At 49.2% G+C, this 16,768-nt stretch overlaps 5 protein-coding genes across 5 annotated transcripts; 3 read left to right on the plus strand and 2 right to left on the minus strand.

Moving 5' to 3' along the window:
* Positions 1-679: 679 nt before the first annotated feature.
* L3040_009473 (uncharacterized protein) lies at positions 680-1,875 on the minus strand (the record flags this gene model as incomplete). The annotated part of the gene is made up of 6 exons (XM_066155975.1): positions 680-693; positions 755-893; positions 1,012-1,074; positions 1,199-1,335; positions 1,406-1,447; positions 1,848-1,875. 6 exons carry the CDS (start codon positions 1,873-1,875, stop codon positions 680-682), a joined length of 423 nt encoding a protein of 140 aa, XP_066010247.1.
* A 759-nt stretch (positions 1,876-2,634) lies between these two features.
* Positions 2,635-3,653, plus strand: L3040_009474 (uncharacterized protein; the record flags this gene model as incomplete). The annotated part of the gene is made up of 3 exons (XM_007293415.1): positions 2,635-2,745; positions 2,861-3,496; positions 3,549-3,653. 3 exons carry the CDS (start codon positions 2,635-2,637, stop codon positions 3,651-3,653), a joined length of 852 nt encoding a protein of 283 aa, XP_007293477.1.
* Positions 3,654-4,638: 985 nt separating this feature from the next.
* L3040_009475 (uncharacterized protein) lies at positions 4,639-6,543 on the minus strand (the record flags this gene model as incomplete). Its single annotated transcript, XM_007293414.2, has 5 exons — positions 4,639-5,021; positions 5,068-5,780; positions 5,829-6,311; positions 6,366-6,443; positions 6,494-6,543. The coding sequence occupies 5 exons, from the start codon at positions 6,541-6,543 to the stop codon at positions 4,639-4,641; spliced, it is 1,707 nt and encodes a 568-aa protein (XP_007293476.2).
* A 6,270-nt stretch (positions 6,544-12,813) lies between these two features.
* L3040_009476 (uncharacterized protein) lies at positions 12,814-13,951 on the plus strand (the record flags this gene model as incomplete). Its single annotated transcript, XM_007293413.1, has 5 exons — positions 12,814-12,843; positions 12,930-12,965; positions 13,018-13,114; positions 13,165-13,252; positions 13,312-13,951. The coding sequence occupies 5 exons, from the start codon at positions 12,814-12,816 to the stop codon at positions 13,949-13,951; spliced, it is 891 nt and encodes a 296-aa protein (XP_007293475.1).
* A 774-nt stretch (positions 13,952-14,725) lies between these two features.
* On the plus strand, positions 14,726-16,559 carry L3040_009477 (uncharacterized protein; the record flags this gene model as incomplete). The annotated part of the gene is made up of 4 exons (XM_007293412.1): positions 14,726-15,165; positions 15,226-16,262; positions 16,396-16,413; positions 16,480-16,559. The coding sequence occupies 4 exons, from the start codon at positions 14,726-14,728 to the stop codon at positions 16,557-16,559; spliced, it is 1,575 nt and encodes a 524-aa protein (XP_007293474.1).
* Between the last annotated feature and the right edge of the window lie 209 nt (positions 16,560-16,768).

A 16,768-nucleotide genomic window follows, 5' to 3' on the forward strand; every position in this document is an offset into this window, starting at 1 on the left:
TGTCTGACATGAAAGAACCATATATAAAAACCTAGAAGTCCTTGATTGATATGTTGAGGTGGCTGCCAACGCCAATGCCAATTTGCCGAGGTACGTAGGTAGGTGTCTTGGCACCTCCTCCAGACATTACCGTAACTTAAGCTTTCGCAAGCATGAAGCGCATGAAAGTCTGTTGAAAAAATCTTTACACTCCTCAGCAAGTGCTTTCAGCTCTTCCATCACGATTTTCGCTATCATAGGGACAAGTTCTGTGAAAGGGAATTAGGATTATCCTTTTTTTTTTTTTTTTTTTTTTTTACTTGACAGTTGTGGAAAGAAACCAAGAGTGAACATTACGACCGCTATGCTTTGCTTTGCCAAGTGTGTGGGAGAGAAGGAGTCGTTGAAAAGAAAGCACCAGGCAGGAATTAGCCGTCGTTATCACGCTGCATGCATGCACTATGTCCCCCCCTCCAAAACCCTCCCTGGTTCAAATCGAAAAGATTCGCGGTTCGCGGTTCAATGCCCCGAGTCTTGAGATAGTATCCGCTATTACTTGTTGTTATTGCAGGTCTGTCTGTCTGTCTGTGTTGGAGGGGGGGGGAAGCTATAGTCTTATTTCGCGCCGCTTTCCATCCATTCGGTTGGCCTGGTCTGGTCCGGTCCGGTCTGGTCTGGTCTGGTCTGGTAGTTTTGCTCTCTAGCAGCAGCACTCTGTTATGATAGACATTAGCGAATTGACTCTTTCTTTGGGGGAGTTGGCAGGAGAACGTACCAGCGCACTCGGCGCACATCTCGCACCCTTCTTCGGCAACGCAGCAACAGCACAAGGTGGCGAGACAGACGCCGAGACAGCCTCCTCCGCACGCACCACCTTTCTGCTTGGGTGCTTGTTGCTGGAACTGCATTGGTTGCTGGCGAGGCGGAGAGAGGAGAGATGTGTTAGCTTTCTGATACTGCGGAGTGTATATATATATACGAAGACTGGGGGGTGATAGTGGGAGAGGAGAGGAAGGACGGTATTCTACTTACTTGTTGCATTGGAGGGCCTTGTTGGTAACCGCCTTGGTATTGACCTTGGGGGGGTCCGCCGTACTAGATGCGAAAGTTATCAAATCAGTCAGTCCTTGGCCAAGTTCGCTTCGTCGCGTATCATTTTTTATCGCTTGGGAGAGGATTTGGAAGAAGGATTTGCTCTGCGACGAAACGAACGACGCACCGATTGTTGGGGGTATTGCGGAGCGGCGTATCCTTGTTGAGGTCCTCCGCCGTATTGAGGCTGCTGGCCGTATTGTTGTTGTTGCGGCGGAGGTCCTTGTTGATAGTATCCTTGATTCGACATGGTGACTGACGCTTCTAGATGATCAAAGAAAAGGTCAGCGTCGGTCCACACGAAGTATTAGAAGAATTCGATTGGGAGGCGCACTTTGGTTTGATTGGAATTTAGGAAATAATAGTTGGTTTAGTGCTTATGCTCGGGTGATGGTGATCGTTGGTGGTTTGTTTGTTTAAAGGTCGTGGAGGGTGAGTGGTTTTGGTGAGGCCGAGGTGAACAGAGAAGAGCTGGGTTGATTTGAGTTTCCGATGGAGGGGGCGCGCCAAGCTATACCTATAAGCTGGGAGGAGGGGCTCGTCAATCAATAGTCATGAATGCCCGGGCTGACCGGGTTAACGGGTGTAGGATCAACAACATCAACAACCTCTCGCTTGTCTGGACCTGTAAGGACCTGTAGGGGGCACTTCCTCAAACAACGTTCAATTCTTCCGCCCACTACCGATACTACTATATCATGTCAAAGTCATCTACAGCAGGACAAGCTGGGCATGTCTGCTATCCTCTAGCACAGTCGCAAAGAGGCAGCTCCAACTCCCATCGTGGGCCTCGAGCTCATACATAGGCCGCTACAGACCAGGACAGTATGCTCTTGAGCCACGATCGATTCGCAACGCTTTTCAGGTGAGTTGTTGTGATGAGACCTTCAGGCGAGGCGATTGAGGTGGAAAGCTTGTCTACTCGTCAAAAGCCTTGGCCAAGGGAAGCTTATTAGGTCGGTACAGGTTACAGGTACCAGATCATCAGCCTTAGGCAAGTTCGGATATCAACCTCATGCAGATTTACTACATACAAGTTGGCCCGCTATCTCGTTGCTCTATAACCTAAAGACCGCCCGGCTCAGATCAGCTCGACTCGTCTCCGAATCCAATCGCCAGGTGCAGTTGCTATCACGTGCCATCCCATGACGCGAACTCGCTAGTGCGGGCGCATTGTAAGCAGTGCTCTGCGATGGGAAGAGAATACGAAAGTTTAAAATCCCCCATCACCAGCAAACACACAACCCGACAACCGTACGCGCGATTGCCCAGATTTTCGACAAAGTTGAACTATCGCCCATCGGTTCTTCCTTATCTTCATCTCCATCTTCTTCTTCACATTCAATCTACAAGCCAGCCTTTGAGGCTGTACCCTCTCTTCGACACCATCCCTCAAAATCAGTACCCCGCCACGCGGTCAACAACCCCTCCCCGCCCATCTCCCATAAAAAATCACCACATACAAGAGCAAGACCTTGTCGTCAACGCCCATCTTCTTTCCTTCGAATACCAAAAGCCTGTGAACAAGCCGTCAAAAGCTCTGCGCTCTACCAACTGCCCGAGATGTCTACGCTTCTGGAATTGAAAACCGAGGAGGAATGGAACCAGTATGCGGCTTCCGTGCCATCTAACACACTTCAGGTCCTCTACTTCAAAGCTGAATGGGCTGCGCCAGTAAGTAATCTTCTTTTATGCTATATGCGTTGAACTATTCACAGCCCGTAGCACATGCCCTTCGTCTCTGCTTGCTGCTACTTGAACCCAGTGAGCAGTGCTAACGATGACCCAGTGCAAGCAAATGACCACCGTCCTCCAAACCCTCGCCTCTTCCTATCCCGTCACCGAACCGCTTTCTACATCATGGGTCTCACTGGATGCGGAGGATGTTCCGGACGTTAGCGACTCCTTCGACGTTACAGCAGTTCCCTTCCTCGTGCTCCAAAGAAACGGCCAGGTCCTTGAGACGGTCAGTGGAAGCGACGCCATGAAGGTGCGAGCTGCGATTGAGAAACACTCCAATTCCACGACTGTCCCCACAACTGCCAATGGTGCAGCACATACGCCCTCAAACAACGGCACAAGTGCAAAGAACGTCAGCAGCTCTGCGCCAACCACGCAGGACTCCGCTACCGCCCCTGAAATTCCTTCTGCTGAGATTAAGGAGGACAAGGAGGCGTTACACAACAGGCTGTCATCGCTGGTCAAGGCTGCTCCGGTAATGCTGTTTATGAAGGGCACGCCAAGCGCTCCGCAGTGTGGTTTCTCGAGACAGTTGGTAGCTCTGTTGAGAGAGAATTCTGTCAAGTATGGGTTCTTCAATATTCTAGCGGACGATGAGGTCCGGCAGGGACTGAAAGAGTTTGCCGATTGGCCAACTTTCCCTCAGCTGTGGGTTGACGGTGAATTGGTCGGTGGTCTGGACATAGTGAGTGGTTACTAGATCTGCTACAAATAACTGTGTGCTAATTGTGGTCTAGGTCAAGGAGGAGATGGGCAATGATCCCGATTTTCTGAAGCCGTATAGCGTAGTAAAGAGCACACCTGCAGCTCCTTCTCAGGAGACCGCTACGGCTACGGCCTAGAATGACGATGTTATACCCAGCTTTTCGCGGAGGAGAAAGCTTTTACGAGTCTTAGAGTTGGTGATCTTTAGCAAGTTAATGCCGCGTCGGCTTTTCCAAAAAAAAAATTTCTATCAAGCACTTATGTGCATATGTGGTGACCAGATGAGATTCCACTTCAAGTTTCCCTTCCAATCGATCAGGAGCAGGAGCAACGATCCATCGCAAAGTGAAAAGATCTCTAACTTGTAAAATTCCGCTGAAACCCAACCCCCCCCCCCCCCCCCCCTGCCTGTCTTATGTTGTCTGTCACTTGTCTTGTTCACCACCCCTTAACACGAAGCAAAGTAACAGCGGGCAAAGCAAGCAAGCAAGCACATATACACACATACATATATACAGCAATATATAGATAATCAATATAATATAGTAAAGACAAGGGCAAAGGTAAAAGACAAAGGTAAAAGTTCCTGCCTTGCTTGCTTGCACATACATACATATATACACACATGGGTACACAACCCTATCTATCTCTCTATCTATCTCTCTCTCTCTCTCGCCAGCCTGTCGTCAGCACCGTCAGCACACTTACTAAATGCAGTGCACTGCACTGCACCTGCGTGTATATCAAGATCAGAATGAAATATATATTAGCAAAGACTGTCTGTCACTAACTGGCTTTCGATTGTCCCTTATCTTTTTGCTTTTCGCTTTCACTTTGAGGCGAAGGAGAAGGAAGGAAAGACAGGTGGTCCGCGAAAGTGTGCATTCAATACCTGTCTATCGCAAGGTCTATATTCGTTGCAATTGCAGCTACAACACTAGCTAGCTAGCTAGCTCTATACCAGCGTGACTTTGCTCCTAGGCGATCCAGCTACACGCATAGCCTAGTCCCATAAGCGAGCCCCTTCTGAGCCTCTAACTGTACAGGCCAAGCCGCCCCTCTCTACTCATACGCGAATTGTCCAATGTTTTGCTCTCTCTGCATCTACCTCTCGCCGCGCCTTCAATCTCTGTCCTCCTCCTCGTCGTTCACTGGCTTGTACCTCCCGCTCTTGTTACTCGAGAGGCTTGAGCTCTCGCCGTTCCTGCTTACCATACGCGAGATCCAGCCTCCGACGCCTTCGTTGTTGGACTCGTCATCGGCGTACTGCGGCTTCCCATCCTTGATGTTGACGTGTGGGGGATCAATATCGAGACCTGGGATAGCGTTAGAAGCTCCTTGGATACCCCTTCTGAGATCCATCGATGGAACGGGCGAGCTGACACCCAACAGGGACCCGGCTTCAGCTCGGGTTTGCGGGGTGGGCATTGCAGTTGTTGCGTCGCCGAAGAGAACGTCCATGTCTTCTAGTCTGACACCTGCCGTCTCTGGGTAGATAAAATATACTGGTATCGTGTTAGAGAGGACTGCGATATGGGTAGGAGCACTCACCAACAACGAAACTAGTGACACAGAAGAATGCGTGCACGAGGTAGAGGCGCCATTTAATCCATTCCTGTAGCACAGGAGTCATTTCACCCACCAGCCAGTTGAACGCCCAATTGGTTGCGGTGGACAAACTTGTGCCTTTAGAACGAATACTGAGGGGTAGAATCTCGGGAGGGTATAACCAGGGAATTGGCCCCCAACTAAATCCAAATGCAGCATTATATATCATGACGAAAATAACGACAAGCGTCGGGGTCATAAGAATATCCAGGAACAAGAAATACGAGATCAGTGATAGCGATACTGCCATGGCTAGTGCTCCGCTGAGAAGGATAAGGCGACGGCCCCAGCGATCCACAAGATACCACGTTGGTACGGTAGACATGAGGTAAGTGATGGCGTTGATTCCAGTCATCAGAATGGCCTGGCGACCGATCCATCCGGCCGATTCAAATACCAATGGGGCGTAGTAGGATATGACATTGATGCCATTGAGTTGCGCAAGGGCTTGGGCAGAGCAGGCAATGAATACGCGAGTCTTGTATCGGCGGAACATGTCAGAGTAGGACTTTTCTCCTTCCTGTCTTTGAAGTAAGACATCCATCTTGATTTCTCTGAACTCATCTCTTGCTTTTGCATTGTGTATATCTCCACCCCCATAAAGGTTGGCAATGACAACAATGCCCTCTTCGTCATGGTCGTTATCCAAAAGCCATCTATGACAAATTAGTACAAGCAGAGTAACACGGGCTATGTTGTCCTACCTTGGCGACTCGACAATGATGAGACTACCAAGCCCAAGCAGCGCACCCATCACACATTGCATCAACAACGGGATTCTCCAAGAGTAGTTGTTGTTGATAAAGCTGCAAAAGTAGTCCACCCAGACCGATGTCGCGTATCCAGTGATGTTCCCAGAAAATTCGATACACGCGAGCTTCCCGCGATTGTGAGGAGGCGAGATTTCGGATTGGTAGACGGGAACGATGGTGGACAGCATGCCCACACCAACACCAGCAATGATACGTCCCAAGAGCATCATCGGCATTCCAGTTGCAAAGGTCTGCAAGGCGCCTCCAACGAAGAATATCATGGAGCCATATAAGATCGTCTTTCTCCGACCAATGATATCTCCTACTCTTCCAACAACGAGGGACGAGAAGAATGCACCAACTTCAAGAATAGCCACCATAGTACCTACCTCGGCTTTCGTGGGTTGGTTGAAGTAATCTTTGAAGAATGGGCCGCTGGGGATAGCTTAGTAGAGATCCTTGGGGAGCCGGCCATCTGTGTTTACTTACGTGATAATGCCCGACATGACACCCTGATCATAGCCAAAAAGAAATACTCCTAATGAAACAAAGATACTAGTGAAGTATCTACGCGATTGTCAGTCACTGAAAGTAGCGACTGGACTTCCTACGCCTACACTAATGGCTTGCCCGTCAGGCCATGCATCTGCCTCTCTCCTCCCGACATGATGGCAGCGAGTATGTGTTCTGCTCTAGTGATGTAGCGCGGACCCGGTCTGGGTATCTCAATATCCTCCTTAACGAGTCCAGGATGGTATGGTTTGGATTCGACGTCGTCGGGCTCGTCTTGATATCGGACTTTCTGATGCCGAGAAGCCCTCTTCGAAGAACCACCACCGGATACCTTCCCGTCGAGAGGTTCACGTAGCTTGATCCGCAATGGATCTTCAGCGTCTGCCAATTGCTCTCCAAGATCACCAGTATCACTCCACGAGAACTCTGAGCTGGGCGACGACGACCTCGAGAGAGAAGACCGGCGGCCTTGATTTTCGTCAGAATGTCGGGCCAGCAGAGCAGCTGAGTGCGAGTCAGATCGGGATGCTTGGGTCGGTAATGTTCGCAACGGTATATTTGCAGGACGACGGGAAGCCTGTGGAGAAGTAATGATGAGGGTCGTGGGACTGTTTAGCAGCAGTCCTCCGCGTTGGGGAATTGGAGGGGGATTGGGAGGAGGGGTGAGGTGCAGGCAGCTCTCGTCAAGGGTCCAGTCGTGTCGATCGGGGAATTAGTTAGTTAGTTCCCTCACTGTCTGTCTGTCTCTCCCTCTCGGGGGCCGGATAGCGCAAAGGAGGAAAACTTCTTAATGGCCAAAGAGGAACCGCGGATGCATGAGGGTAGGATGGGTCCGGTCAGTTACGGCGCGTATGGAACGGATGAATGGACGATGGAGATCAGAAAGGGACGGCTGATGGACTCGGAGTGGAATAGGAGAGAAACAGAGTTGACGATGTTGGCACGAGACAACCGGCGACGACGGGTCCCTGGGCCTGGGCATGGGGATGTGGGCATGACGATGGGCCCAGCAGATGGGGCACGTGATCTACAACCAGAACCCCTTTTGCACGGGATATCGACGGATGAAACGGAGACGGGAAACTCGTGGCAATCAATCGATAATGGCATCGATGCTTGGGTGTGTCGCTTAGCTGTGTTGGCGACAAGTAATCTATGTTATGTATGCATTCCACGGATCAATCAACAACGGAGGAGGCAGCTGACATCGGAAGCGAACACCTGCTAGCAGGCTTATTGGTATCCAGCACAATCCGATGTCAGGTTCAAGAGAGCAGCTAACAGCAACTAGACTGGTCGATAGTGCTGCAATGATTCAAGATGTTCCCATACAAGCAGGTCTCTCTTTTACTGTACAAGTTACAGTTAAGAATCTTTCATCTTTCAGAGGGCATTACATAGCCACCACTCCAGCTCTTCAAAAGCACACGAGTCAGGCAATGTGCGGGTGACCTGGCTGGCATCAATGGACAACTTGCTGCCCAGCTTCACCACCTTCTCCTCCAAGATCACGATCTAAGTCACACTGTGCTCGCGATGCACTCATGTCGTTGTCAGGATTGTCACGAGAGACGAGACTTGCAGAAGAAGAAGATCATACCTCCTATCAGCGACGAGCCGCTTCACAGCCTCGTATCGTGATGAAATTCCTAGCCGAGCGAGTTGAGGGATTGGCTGGTAACTGGATGCTCCTCAAAGACGTACTTCTAGATTCAACAGTCGTATGAAATATCGTTGCTTTCCTGCTCGCCAGATGCTTTGTCAACTATCAAGCAACAACAAGATGCCCACAGAGCCTTCCTTCTCCGAACATTGAATGGCCAAGGAGCTCAAGGAAGAGCCTCTTCCTCACGTCCATGATTTCTTCGGCTGCAGCCGAGAAGTCGAGAACTCGGCGAGTTATCGATACTTTTGGCCTGATACCTGTCCTGTGCCCTGCAGAAATTCATTAGCATCGTTAAGCACTTGCCACCTCCCCCGCGTCTTGAAAATGGCTTGCATATCTGGCTATCGGGCTATGTGATCATCTGGTTATCTAGCGAATCTAGGATCCCAAGTTGTGTTGTCAGTGCATGCATAACAACATGAAACGCAACGAAAAGGGCTATGCAAAAATGATAGAGCATGCTATGCAATGTTATCGGCCTTGGAAGCCCATCTTGCATAACCATTGACCGTAGATCCGGCTTTTTAGCTATGGTCGTACAAAGGCAAGTGCTATATAGATGCTGCATGAACTAATATTAATCTAAACCTAACGCTATTCTGCACGTTTCTATCTGAGAGTTGTAAGCAGAAAGCTTCTATTTGAGTTCTTATATTGCCGAACACAATAGTAATTGTAGTAGTAGTAGTAAGTAGTATTGATTTGCGTCGGGCGGTACGAGTAATCGTTACAACCATCACCACCCCCGATCACCTCTACTACTCTCGATCATTATGCGTTCTTAATAACTCGCCCTCATGCTAAAGGAACTACCTTAAAGACAGGTAAAGGGTCGTTTCAAAAGTCCGCTGACCATCCAATGACGATCTCTTTCAAGAGACGGTCCCAAAAGGTTGGCATAGATAGTGGATCACCTCAGGCCGATACCTCAATTAGAGTCAGCTCTATAATTAAATTGTTTTGGATATTTCACCGTAGTTACAATAGAATTGTTTCAATGAATCAAACTATCTTCTATAAAAGCTGGTCTCTTCGTTGAAAGACCGTCCGAGGACCGTTTGGGGACCGTCCTATAGCAATCCCATGGCCCTCCCTTACTCCCCCCACCCCTTCCACACCGTCTCACTTACCACCTCCATCTTCACGCGTGATCACGGGCGAGAGCTGGGTAAATGATTGCTGAATCGATTGATTCCGATTTTAAATCTGTTAAAGCGTTGATGTACCGGTATAAGCTGTAGCAGCGCGATATGGAGAAATATCCGGGCGCTGATTTTACTAAATTGTAATTAAATCGACGCTTTGAAAAGGAGAGCTTCTACGATCTGATTGTTTTTTATTTGAGATGATTAGTAGACTGATTTAAATGTTTAATACGAGCCCTTTAGTGAGCGTGTTTTGAAAATCTAGACGGGGACGGCTATAAGACGGCCAGGAAACGGTCTCTTTCAATGAATGGGATGGGGACGGTCGACCTATTAGCTCAGCTGTTCTTGAATGGAGCTTAGTACTGAATTTAAGCGGTCCAGTAACCGTCTCTTGTAGAAGAGGGTCAGAGGACCTTTGAAGTGACCTCCTACCTGCCTTTAAGATACATGTGCTTTACTATCCACTTCTATTTATTAATTATTTTCTTTTGTACTAGTATTAAATTCGATGATTTCCTTTCGATCTATAAGACGGTTTTGCATCCAATTTCCATGAGGACCCATCTAAGGCTATTGATGTCGATGCATACGATTCCGGGTTGACGCGGGAGCCTACCTTCGCTCTGAAGATCGTACCACGTGGAGAGGAGCGTGTAGCCAACCACCTTAAGCTTAATTTTTTTTTTTTAAAAAAAAACGAGAAAAATACATATTAATCAAGAATTAATTTTTTTTTACAAATAATTAGGAAAATAATTGTGAATAATGTCGATGATGATATGAAAAGCATGAAAAAGATCTAAACGCGTATTAGAGCGGACGCGATTGATTGGTTTCGCGTTTCTTTCTTCTTGGCGGAGGAAGATTGCCATCCTAAGCTTATACAGTAGTAGTAAAATAAAACATATAAAGTCTCGCGTAGATTTATAAGGGCTGTAAACGAGTATCAAGGTGCTTTTTCTTTCTTAAAATGGTGGTGGTGGCTAATGAATAGGACGTAAAGACAAAACAACTGCTATTTGAGATTTGACATCGGGACTTTCGTAATTCAAGGTGACTTGCGCTAGAGAAAAGGTGCTACCTTTAAGGTATTTGAAACTTGGGTCTGGTATGTCATTATAATAAAGACCTAATCTAGCTATATCTTGGCAGGAACGGATTCTTGATTGATAATTCTTAATAATTACTAAAGTTGAAATCTACGTAAGACAATCGAATTTGAGATCGGGATTTTCGCTTACTGGGAAAGGCTGACTAATCATATCGAGACATACCCAAGACTGCTGCAGCCAATAGAAAATTAGCTCGTAACCTTATTTGGCTGATTAATCTTCTTGGAGGAGGGCCTGACGTTGAGGTAATCTTGCATTTGGTTCAGCTACCTAGGTACCCTACACGTCGATGTTCGGCGCCCGATGTACCTCGTTAATCGTACCCCAGGTCGGAGTACTAGTCAGAGGCAGGAATGCGAAAAGAGCTGTGACGCTTCTCTAGCAAGCTGTACCGGTTTCTACGGTACGCCGGGTGTGGTATCTCTTGAAGATGAGTGCTCCCCGGGTTTGACATTCACAACATCACTTGGATCTTTTTCAGTCGCAGGTGATAATCTACCCTCTAGGGTCCTTCGGGATGAAGACTCGATTGGAAAGGATTGTGAACCCGACTCGAAAGGAAGAGATCAGAATTTGAACATCGACACCCAGCGACCAACCAAGAGACAGCGAAAAGGGCCATCAGTTCCTCTTAACCTGTTGACTGTACTCAAGAACATTCCAACTGCTAAATCGTGGATGAACTGGCGCCTTGCGACAAAAGAAAGCCTCGGCAATACTGTCCTCCATATATTTGAAATAACGCCAGGCGTAGAGAAATTTGGAATAGACCGAAACACGAATCCATTGGAAGCAGCGAAGTCGTCTCGAAGTTCTCCAGGAAGTCGGCTACTTCTACGCTCGACAAGCGGATCCAGGGACTTCGAGAGCTCCTCCCCGCGAAAATCTGCTTGAGACTTAACATAATTCTAAGGGTTCCGCGTCGGGCGATTGAAAGGTAGGAAATATCTGGAACAGAGTGTTCTCGCAACCTGGGAAGAACAGAAACTACCGGGCACGAATCCGCCAGCCGCCAACGGCGCAGAAATAAGATGCGCAGAGGACGTACTACGTATGATGCTGTTGTGCTGATGCTGAGGGTGTGACACGCACTGCCACGAGCACTGGAGATCTGACGAATAAGTTGACTGCACGGATCGAAAGAATGCCTACGCTTTGGACAACGGCTGAAATTGAGTTGGCTGCAATGACACGTCGACAAATACTACGTAGTACGTACTACCTAGGTACTGCAGCGTGGCCTCAGCTTTTACTCCAAGGCAGGAAAAGTCAAATCAACAAGCCATCGTTCAAACAGGTCAGTCACGATATACAAAGTATCATCTAATCGAGAGTAAGAACCGCGTTGAGGAAAAGCTCTGTTTTGAATACTAAACACTTTATAGCCCCTTTAAAAGCAATTCATAATAATCTGCGCCGGGTTTTCTTTGATCAATTATCGAATACGTGTGGTCCTATAAGCGGCGTCGATTCGTGTAAGTAATAAACATCGTTCTTTTTTATCATAAATCATAAAACTAGACAGGCTCGTGTTCGTAGCCTTTATATAACGCCGGTGTATTTGCAAAACGTTCTTTTCGAAAGCGCAATGCCGTGTTTTCGACTAATCGAAGTAAGCCCTTCTTATTTAATCTCATGTACTCGTTCTCTCTCTATCGCAAATCCTCTTAGTCTTTTCCATCGGTATGCTCGTTAGGTATAGATCGTAGTCGGCGTGAAATTCGAAAAGAGAAGAGAGAGGTTCAGAACCGCTGGTCAAAGTAGGTCTCTTCGAGGAGACGTCGCAGGTCGATGATTCAATCTCGGCTCTCGAGACTTTCTGCCGCAAGAGAGAGCTGAACGTTCGTAAAAGGCACCTCGTTTAGGTGAAGTATCGTAGCCCCCCGAAGCGAATCAATGAGTGGAGTCGGAATCCTCTGTCCTCAATTCTCCTCTTCTCGACCCCACTGCCGCTCATAAATTTTGGAACATATGGAGCGTCCAACGAGAATCAGCTGTACGGTACAAAAGAAGGGAAGAAGAAAAAACGACCCAAGGCTGAAGGCTGGAAGAAGGCTGTAAGAGAGCAAAGGCCAGATAGAGAGCAAAGGCCACATAGAGGGCAGACCAGGGCAGACCAGGGCAGACCAGGGCAGACCGGGGCAGGCCAGGGCAGTCTAAAAGGCGGAAGGCTGGAAAGCAGGGAAGGAGCAAATTCGAGATCATCAAACACAACCTCCCTACCTACCTCTCTGCCTCTCCCTACCTCCAACTTCCCAAGGGATTGGATCGGATCGGATTGGATCGGATTGAATCCGTAACCCTTGGTCTACCATCCCCGCTATACCTACCAACCCAAACTCAACTCAACCTCTCGAGCGACTACCGCTGCCTACCTACCTACCTACCTACCTTTCTGTACTTTGCGACAGCTCTCTCGGACGGCTCGAGCGACGCTCACCTAATAAGTGCACCTAATAAAGCCAACCATCCGTGCCATCGCCGGACAACCTGACGCCATGGGCTCAACTCAGTTCGGAAACTTCCGTGTACGTTGACTGGATTGTGACGCGACTGGACTCGGGCCTCCTTCACAAAGGCAGCTTGTGAGTAAAGTGCTAACAATTGCTTGCAGGACTTCTGTCGCGATTCGACCCTCCCGATTTGCAATGTACGAAGCTCCCTCTCGAACCTTGAGAATCAGCACTGATTGCGCTACATAGATATTTCCAGGGTTCAGCTATTCAGATACCTCGAATTTTGGATCGTGCTACCTTACAGGCATTTCGCTCAGCAATGGAAGGCATCTTGGAAACCTAGGTTCGTCGACTGAGGAAGGACGGAGAGTATTGGACTAATAACATGCCCAGGATCCATACTGCTTTGCGGAATCGCAATCGTCGTATCTGCATATCTGCTATGGCGATCAGAACGGAAACAAGCTGCGGTGGGACGAAGGTACGATCGATGTCTTGTGTGTGTGTGGCTCTTCTGCAATCGCTAACATGATCCTCAAGAGAGATGCAGCTTTTTCTCCTAGGCTACCTATTCATCGAGATCTGCGAGATATTCACCGTCGGAAAGTTCCCTTTGAACACGGACGCTAGAATCGCCTTCACTGGTATACATCTTGGCTTGATCGTCGCCACGCTCTGGATCCTCATGCTCAACGCTGCCGTTGGCTTCCAACTACTCGACGATGGTACACCCCTCTCTGTCGGATTGATGACGGCATCGGCTCTCGCGCTATTCATCGGGACGGGCTACATCACTCTCGATACGGGATATCAATGGACCGGGTACTGGGAGTCAAGTTTAAGTGGGAACAACAGGAATATTGCGCTCTATGTCCTCTATCAACTGGCACCCCTGGTCTTCCTGTCCCTCTTCTTCCTTCTGGAGACGCTTCTGGTCATCCGAGTCCTGGGCGAGCGCAAGCCCATGATCTACTTGGGAGCAGCCGCTGCTCTCTTTGCCCTTGGACAAATCTTCAACTACCTTGTTAGCATTCACATTTGCAACGGGACCGATGGCAAAATCGACGGATCAATGTTTCAGACTCTGTTCACCCTCTTGTCGGTCGTTGCAGTGTGGGTCTTCTGGTCGAGCATCACAGAAGACGACTGGCCAATGCCTGCGGATAACACATATCCGTGACGAGGGAGAAAGAAATAGGGCATGGAATCGGAGTTCAGGGCATTTTTTCACAAACGACACGTCTATCGAAAAGATATTGTTTTCAATCACCACATCATGCATTTTTGCCAAGACTTTACGAAGAAGCACGAAGGGAGAATATCGGACGTCGGGGGTAATCCCTACATGAGGGCTAGCTAATCAGGGCGAGGAACGAATGGGTGCGCGGAAAGTATGCTTCTTGGGCTTCTCCATCTTGGATGCTAGACATTGAGGAGGGTCGCTTGCTTCCAGAGGATTGCTTTGTATATGATTTCGCATGTTTTAAAGTATACCCAGGATGAGCGCTTAATGGCAAGCCCAGGATGAGCGTTTAATGGCAAACAGAGAACAGAGAACAAAATTTATCGTGGATATGCAGTTCCCATGTGCGCTGCTCCGAGAAGAGCCTCCGTTCTTCACTTGTGCATCCTGCATCTTCTCAAATGCGTGGAGGGTCGCAACAGTAAAAGAGCAGCAAAAGTGATTTGCGTTGTATATTGGACTAGAATTCCGAGCATTCGTTTAACCCCATGAAGCCCAGTAACCGCAGCCTACGGAAGTGAGAAAGAGAGCTGGACTTGGCCATCTGATTCCATAGCAAGACTCGACTCGGACTCGGTCGTAGCTGCTGGCGAGGCCGGACACTTTCTGCTCGAGGTCGAGGAAGTAACCACTGCAGCAACTCAAACCCTTATAAAGGGGACATACGGCCTTCCAAAAATTGGCCCAGCATGATCGTCCATCACGCACACAATGTCTGGTCCGGCGAGGGCTGGGGATATCCCTATGGAGGGATTTGTGGATCGGCTACTAAGAGGAGGCTCTAACAAGCGCTTCCTAGCGGAGTCTCGGCAAACAGTCCGGAAAATTAAACTCCTCACAGCTCCACACACTCCCGCCCACCAAGGACTGCCCCGACCAAGAATGTCATCCGACGATGAATACGTGCAAGGGAATTTGGACGGTGACGATAGTGCGCCACAGACGTCTGCTTATGGCACGCGCTCGACGGGTCTGGTGAAGGGAGCTGCTGCGGCGGCGAAGGGCGGCGATGCGAGTGCCGGGGGGACTCGAGCGAAGGGGAGGGCCAAGTGGGAGGATATCCAGAGAAGTTGGGATACGGTCGTCGAGGGCGCGGATGGGAGTCTCAATTCTACGGTCGAGGGGCTGAGAGATGCTGGGAAGAGGAAGAGGTAAGCTCTGCGCCCAGCTAGCGTCGGGGTTTCTTTTTGATCCGTACTAATACGTCTCAGATTGTTGCGCGATACGACGCCGGTGCAACGAGGTATCATTCGGCACTTCATCCTTATCATGGATCTCTCGTTTGCTATGGTGGAGAAGGACCTGCGACCGACGAGGTATCTCCTTACGCTGCGCTTTGCCTCCGAGTTCGTCACCGAGTTCTTCGAGCAGAACCCCATTTCCCAGCTGGGAGTACTCGGCATGCGAGATGGAATTGCGATTCGCGTCAGTGAGATGGGTGGGAACCCGACTGAGCATATTGAGAATATCAAGAAGCTGCGGGACTTGCAAGGTCAGGGCAATCCGAGTCTGCAGAATGCGCTTGAAATGGCGAGAGCCATCCTGCACTACGCTCCTGCCCACGGTACCCGCGAAGTCCTGATCATTTCCGGAGCTTTGCTTACTAGCGACCCTGGAGATATCCATGAGACTGTCAGATCTCTTGTTACGGACCGGATACGGGTTTCTGTTGTTGGGCTGGCGGCACAAGTCAAGATCTTGTCGGTAATATGCTCCAAGACCAATGCGGGCAACGAAGGCAACTACCATGTTGCGCTCAACGAGCAGCATTTCCGCGAGCTGGTCATGGCTTTAACGACGCCCCCAGTCACGAGGACTAAGACGCAGTCGCAGCCGACTCTGCTGATGATGGGTTTCCCATCTAGAATCTCAGGCGTGGGAAAGGCTATGAGTTATTGCGCCTGCCACAGCAAGCTAGTCCGAGGCGGATACCTCTGCTCGAGATGCGACAGTAAAGTCTGCAGCTTGCCGGCTGACTGTCCTGTTTGTGGGTTGACTCTCGTTCTGTCAACGCACCTGGCTCGCTCGTACCACCACCTCTTCCCTCTGAAAAATTGGGTTGAGGTACCTTGGTCGCAAGCTGGGAAGTCCAAGGCTTGCTTTGCGTGTTTGACTGCGTTCCCCGAGGTCCCCTCACATTTGGAGAAGAATGGTGCGGAGCGTGAGGGGACGAGCGAGAGTGGGAGATACACCTGTGAGGATTGCGGATATCACTTTTGTATTGACTGCGATGTGCATGCTCATGAAGGTAAGGATGCGTTTCGATTCTCTTTCACTCGTCTCAATTCTAAATCTCTTGGGACATGTGTGCCAACCTTGTATTATTGCTAGTCCTACTCTGTTATCTCATTTGGAGTTAAAACGCTAACTACCATCTCCAGTCGTCCATAACTGTCCTGGTACGCTCCCCCCCCTTCCCCGAGTTTTCTCAGCAACCAGACTCAAGTACTAACCCACGCCACCAGGATGCCAAAGCGACTCACAGCAACAGCAGATTGGCATCGCCCACGAGGTTAAGAACGACGGCGACCCCATGGAGGAATAGTGTACCGGACGATAGCAGCATTGGTCGGCCATCATAGCGTTTTTCTCGGTTCCGGTCTGTGCTCATGACGTTACGAGGTATGGAAATGGGCAGGCATAATTACGAATGAATAGCGGCGTTGCAAGTCACTAGATTCTCGGACAAACAGAGGATGGATAGATGGATAATGGATAGATGGATAATGGAAAACGGGGCATAGATGGATACGG

This window comes from Drepanopeziza brunnea, assembly GCF_022702325.1.
Source record: "Drepanopeziza brunnea f. sp. 'multigermtubi' strain 214-2 chromosome Unknown ctg19, whole genome shotgun sequence".
NCBI lineage: Eukaryota > Fungi > Ascomycota > Leotiomycetes > Helotiales > Drepanopezizaceae > Drepanopeziza > Drepanopeziza brunnea.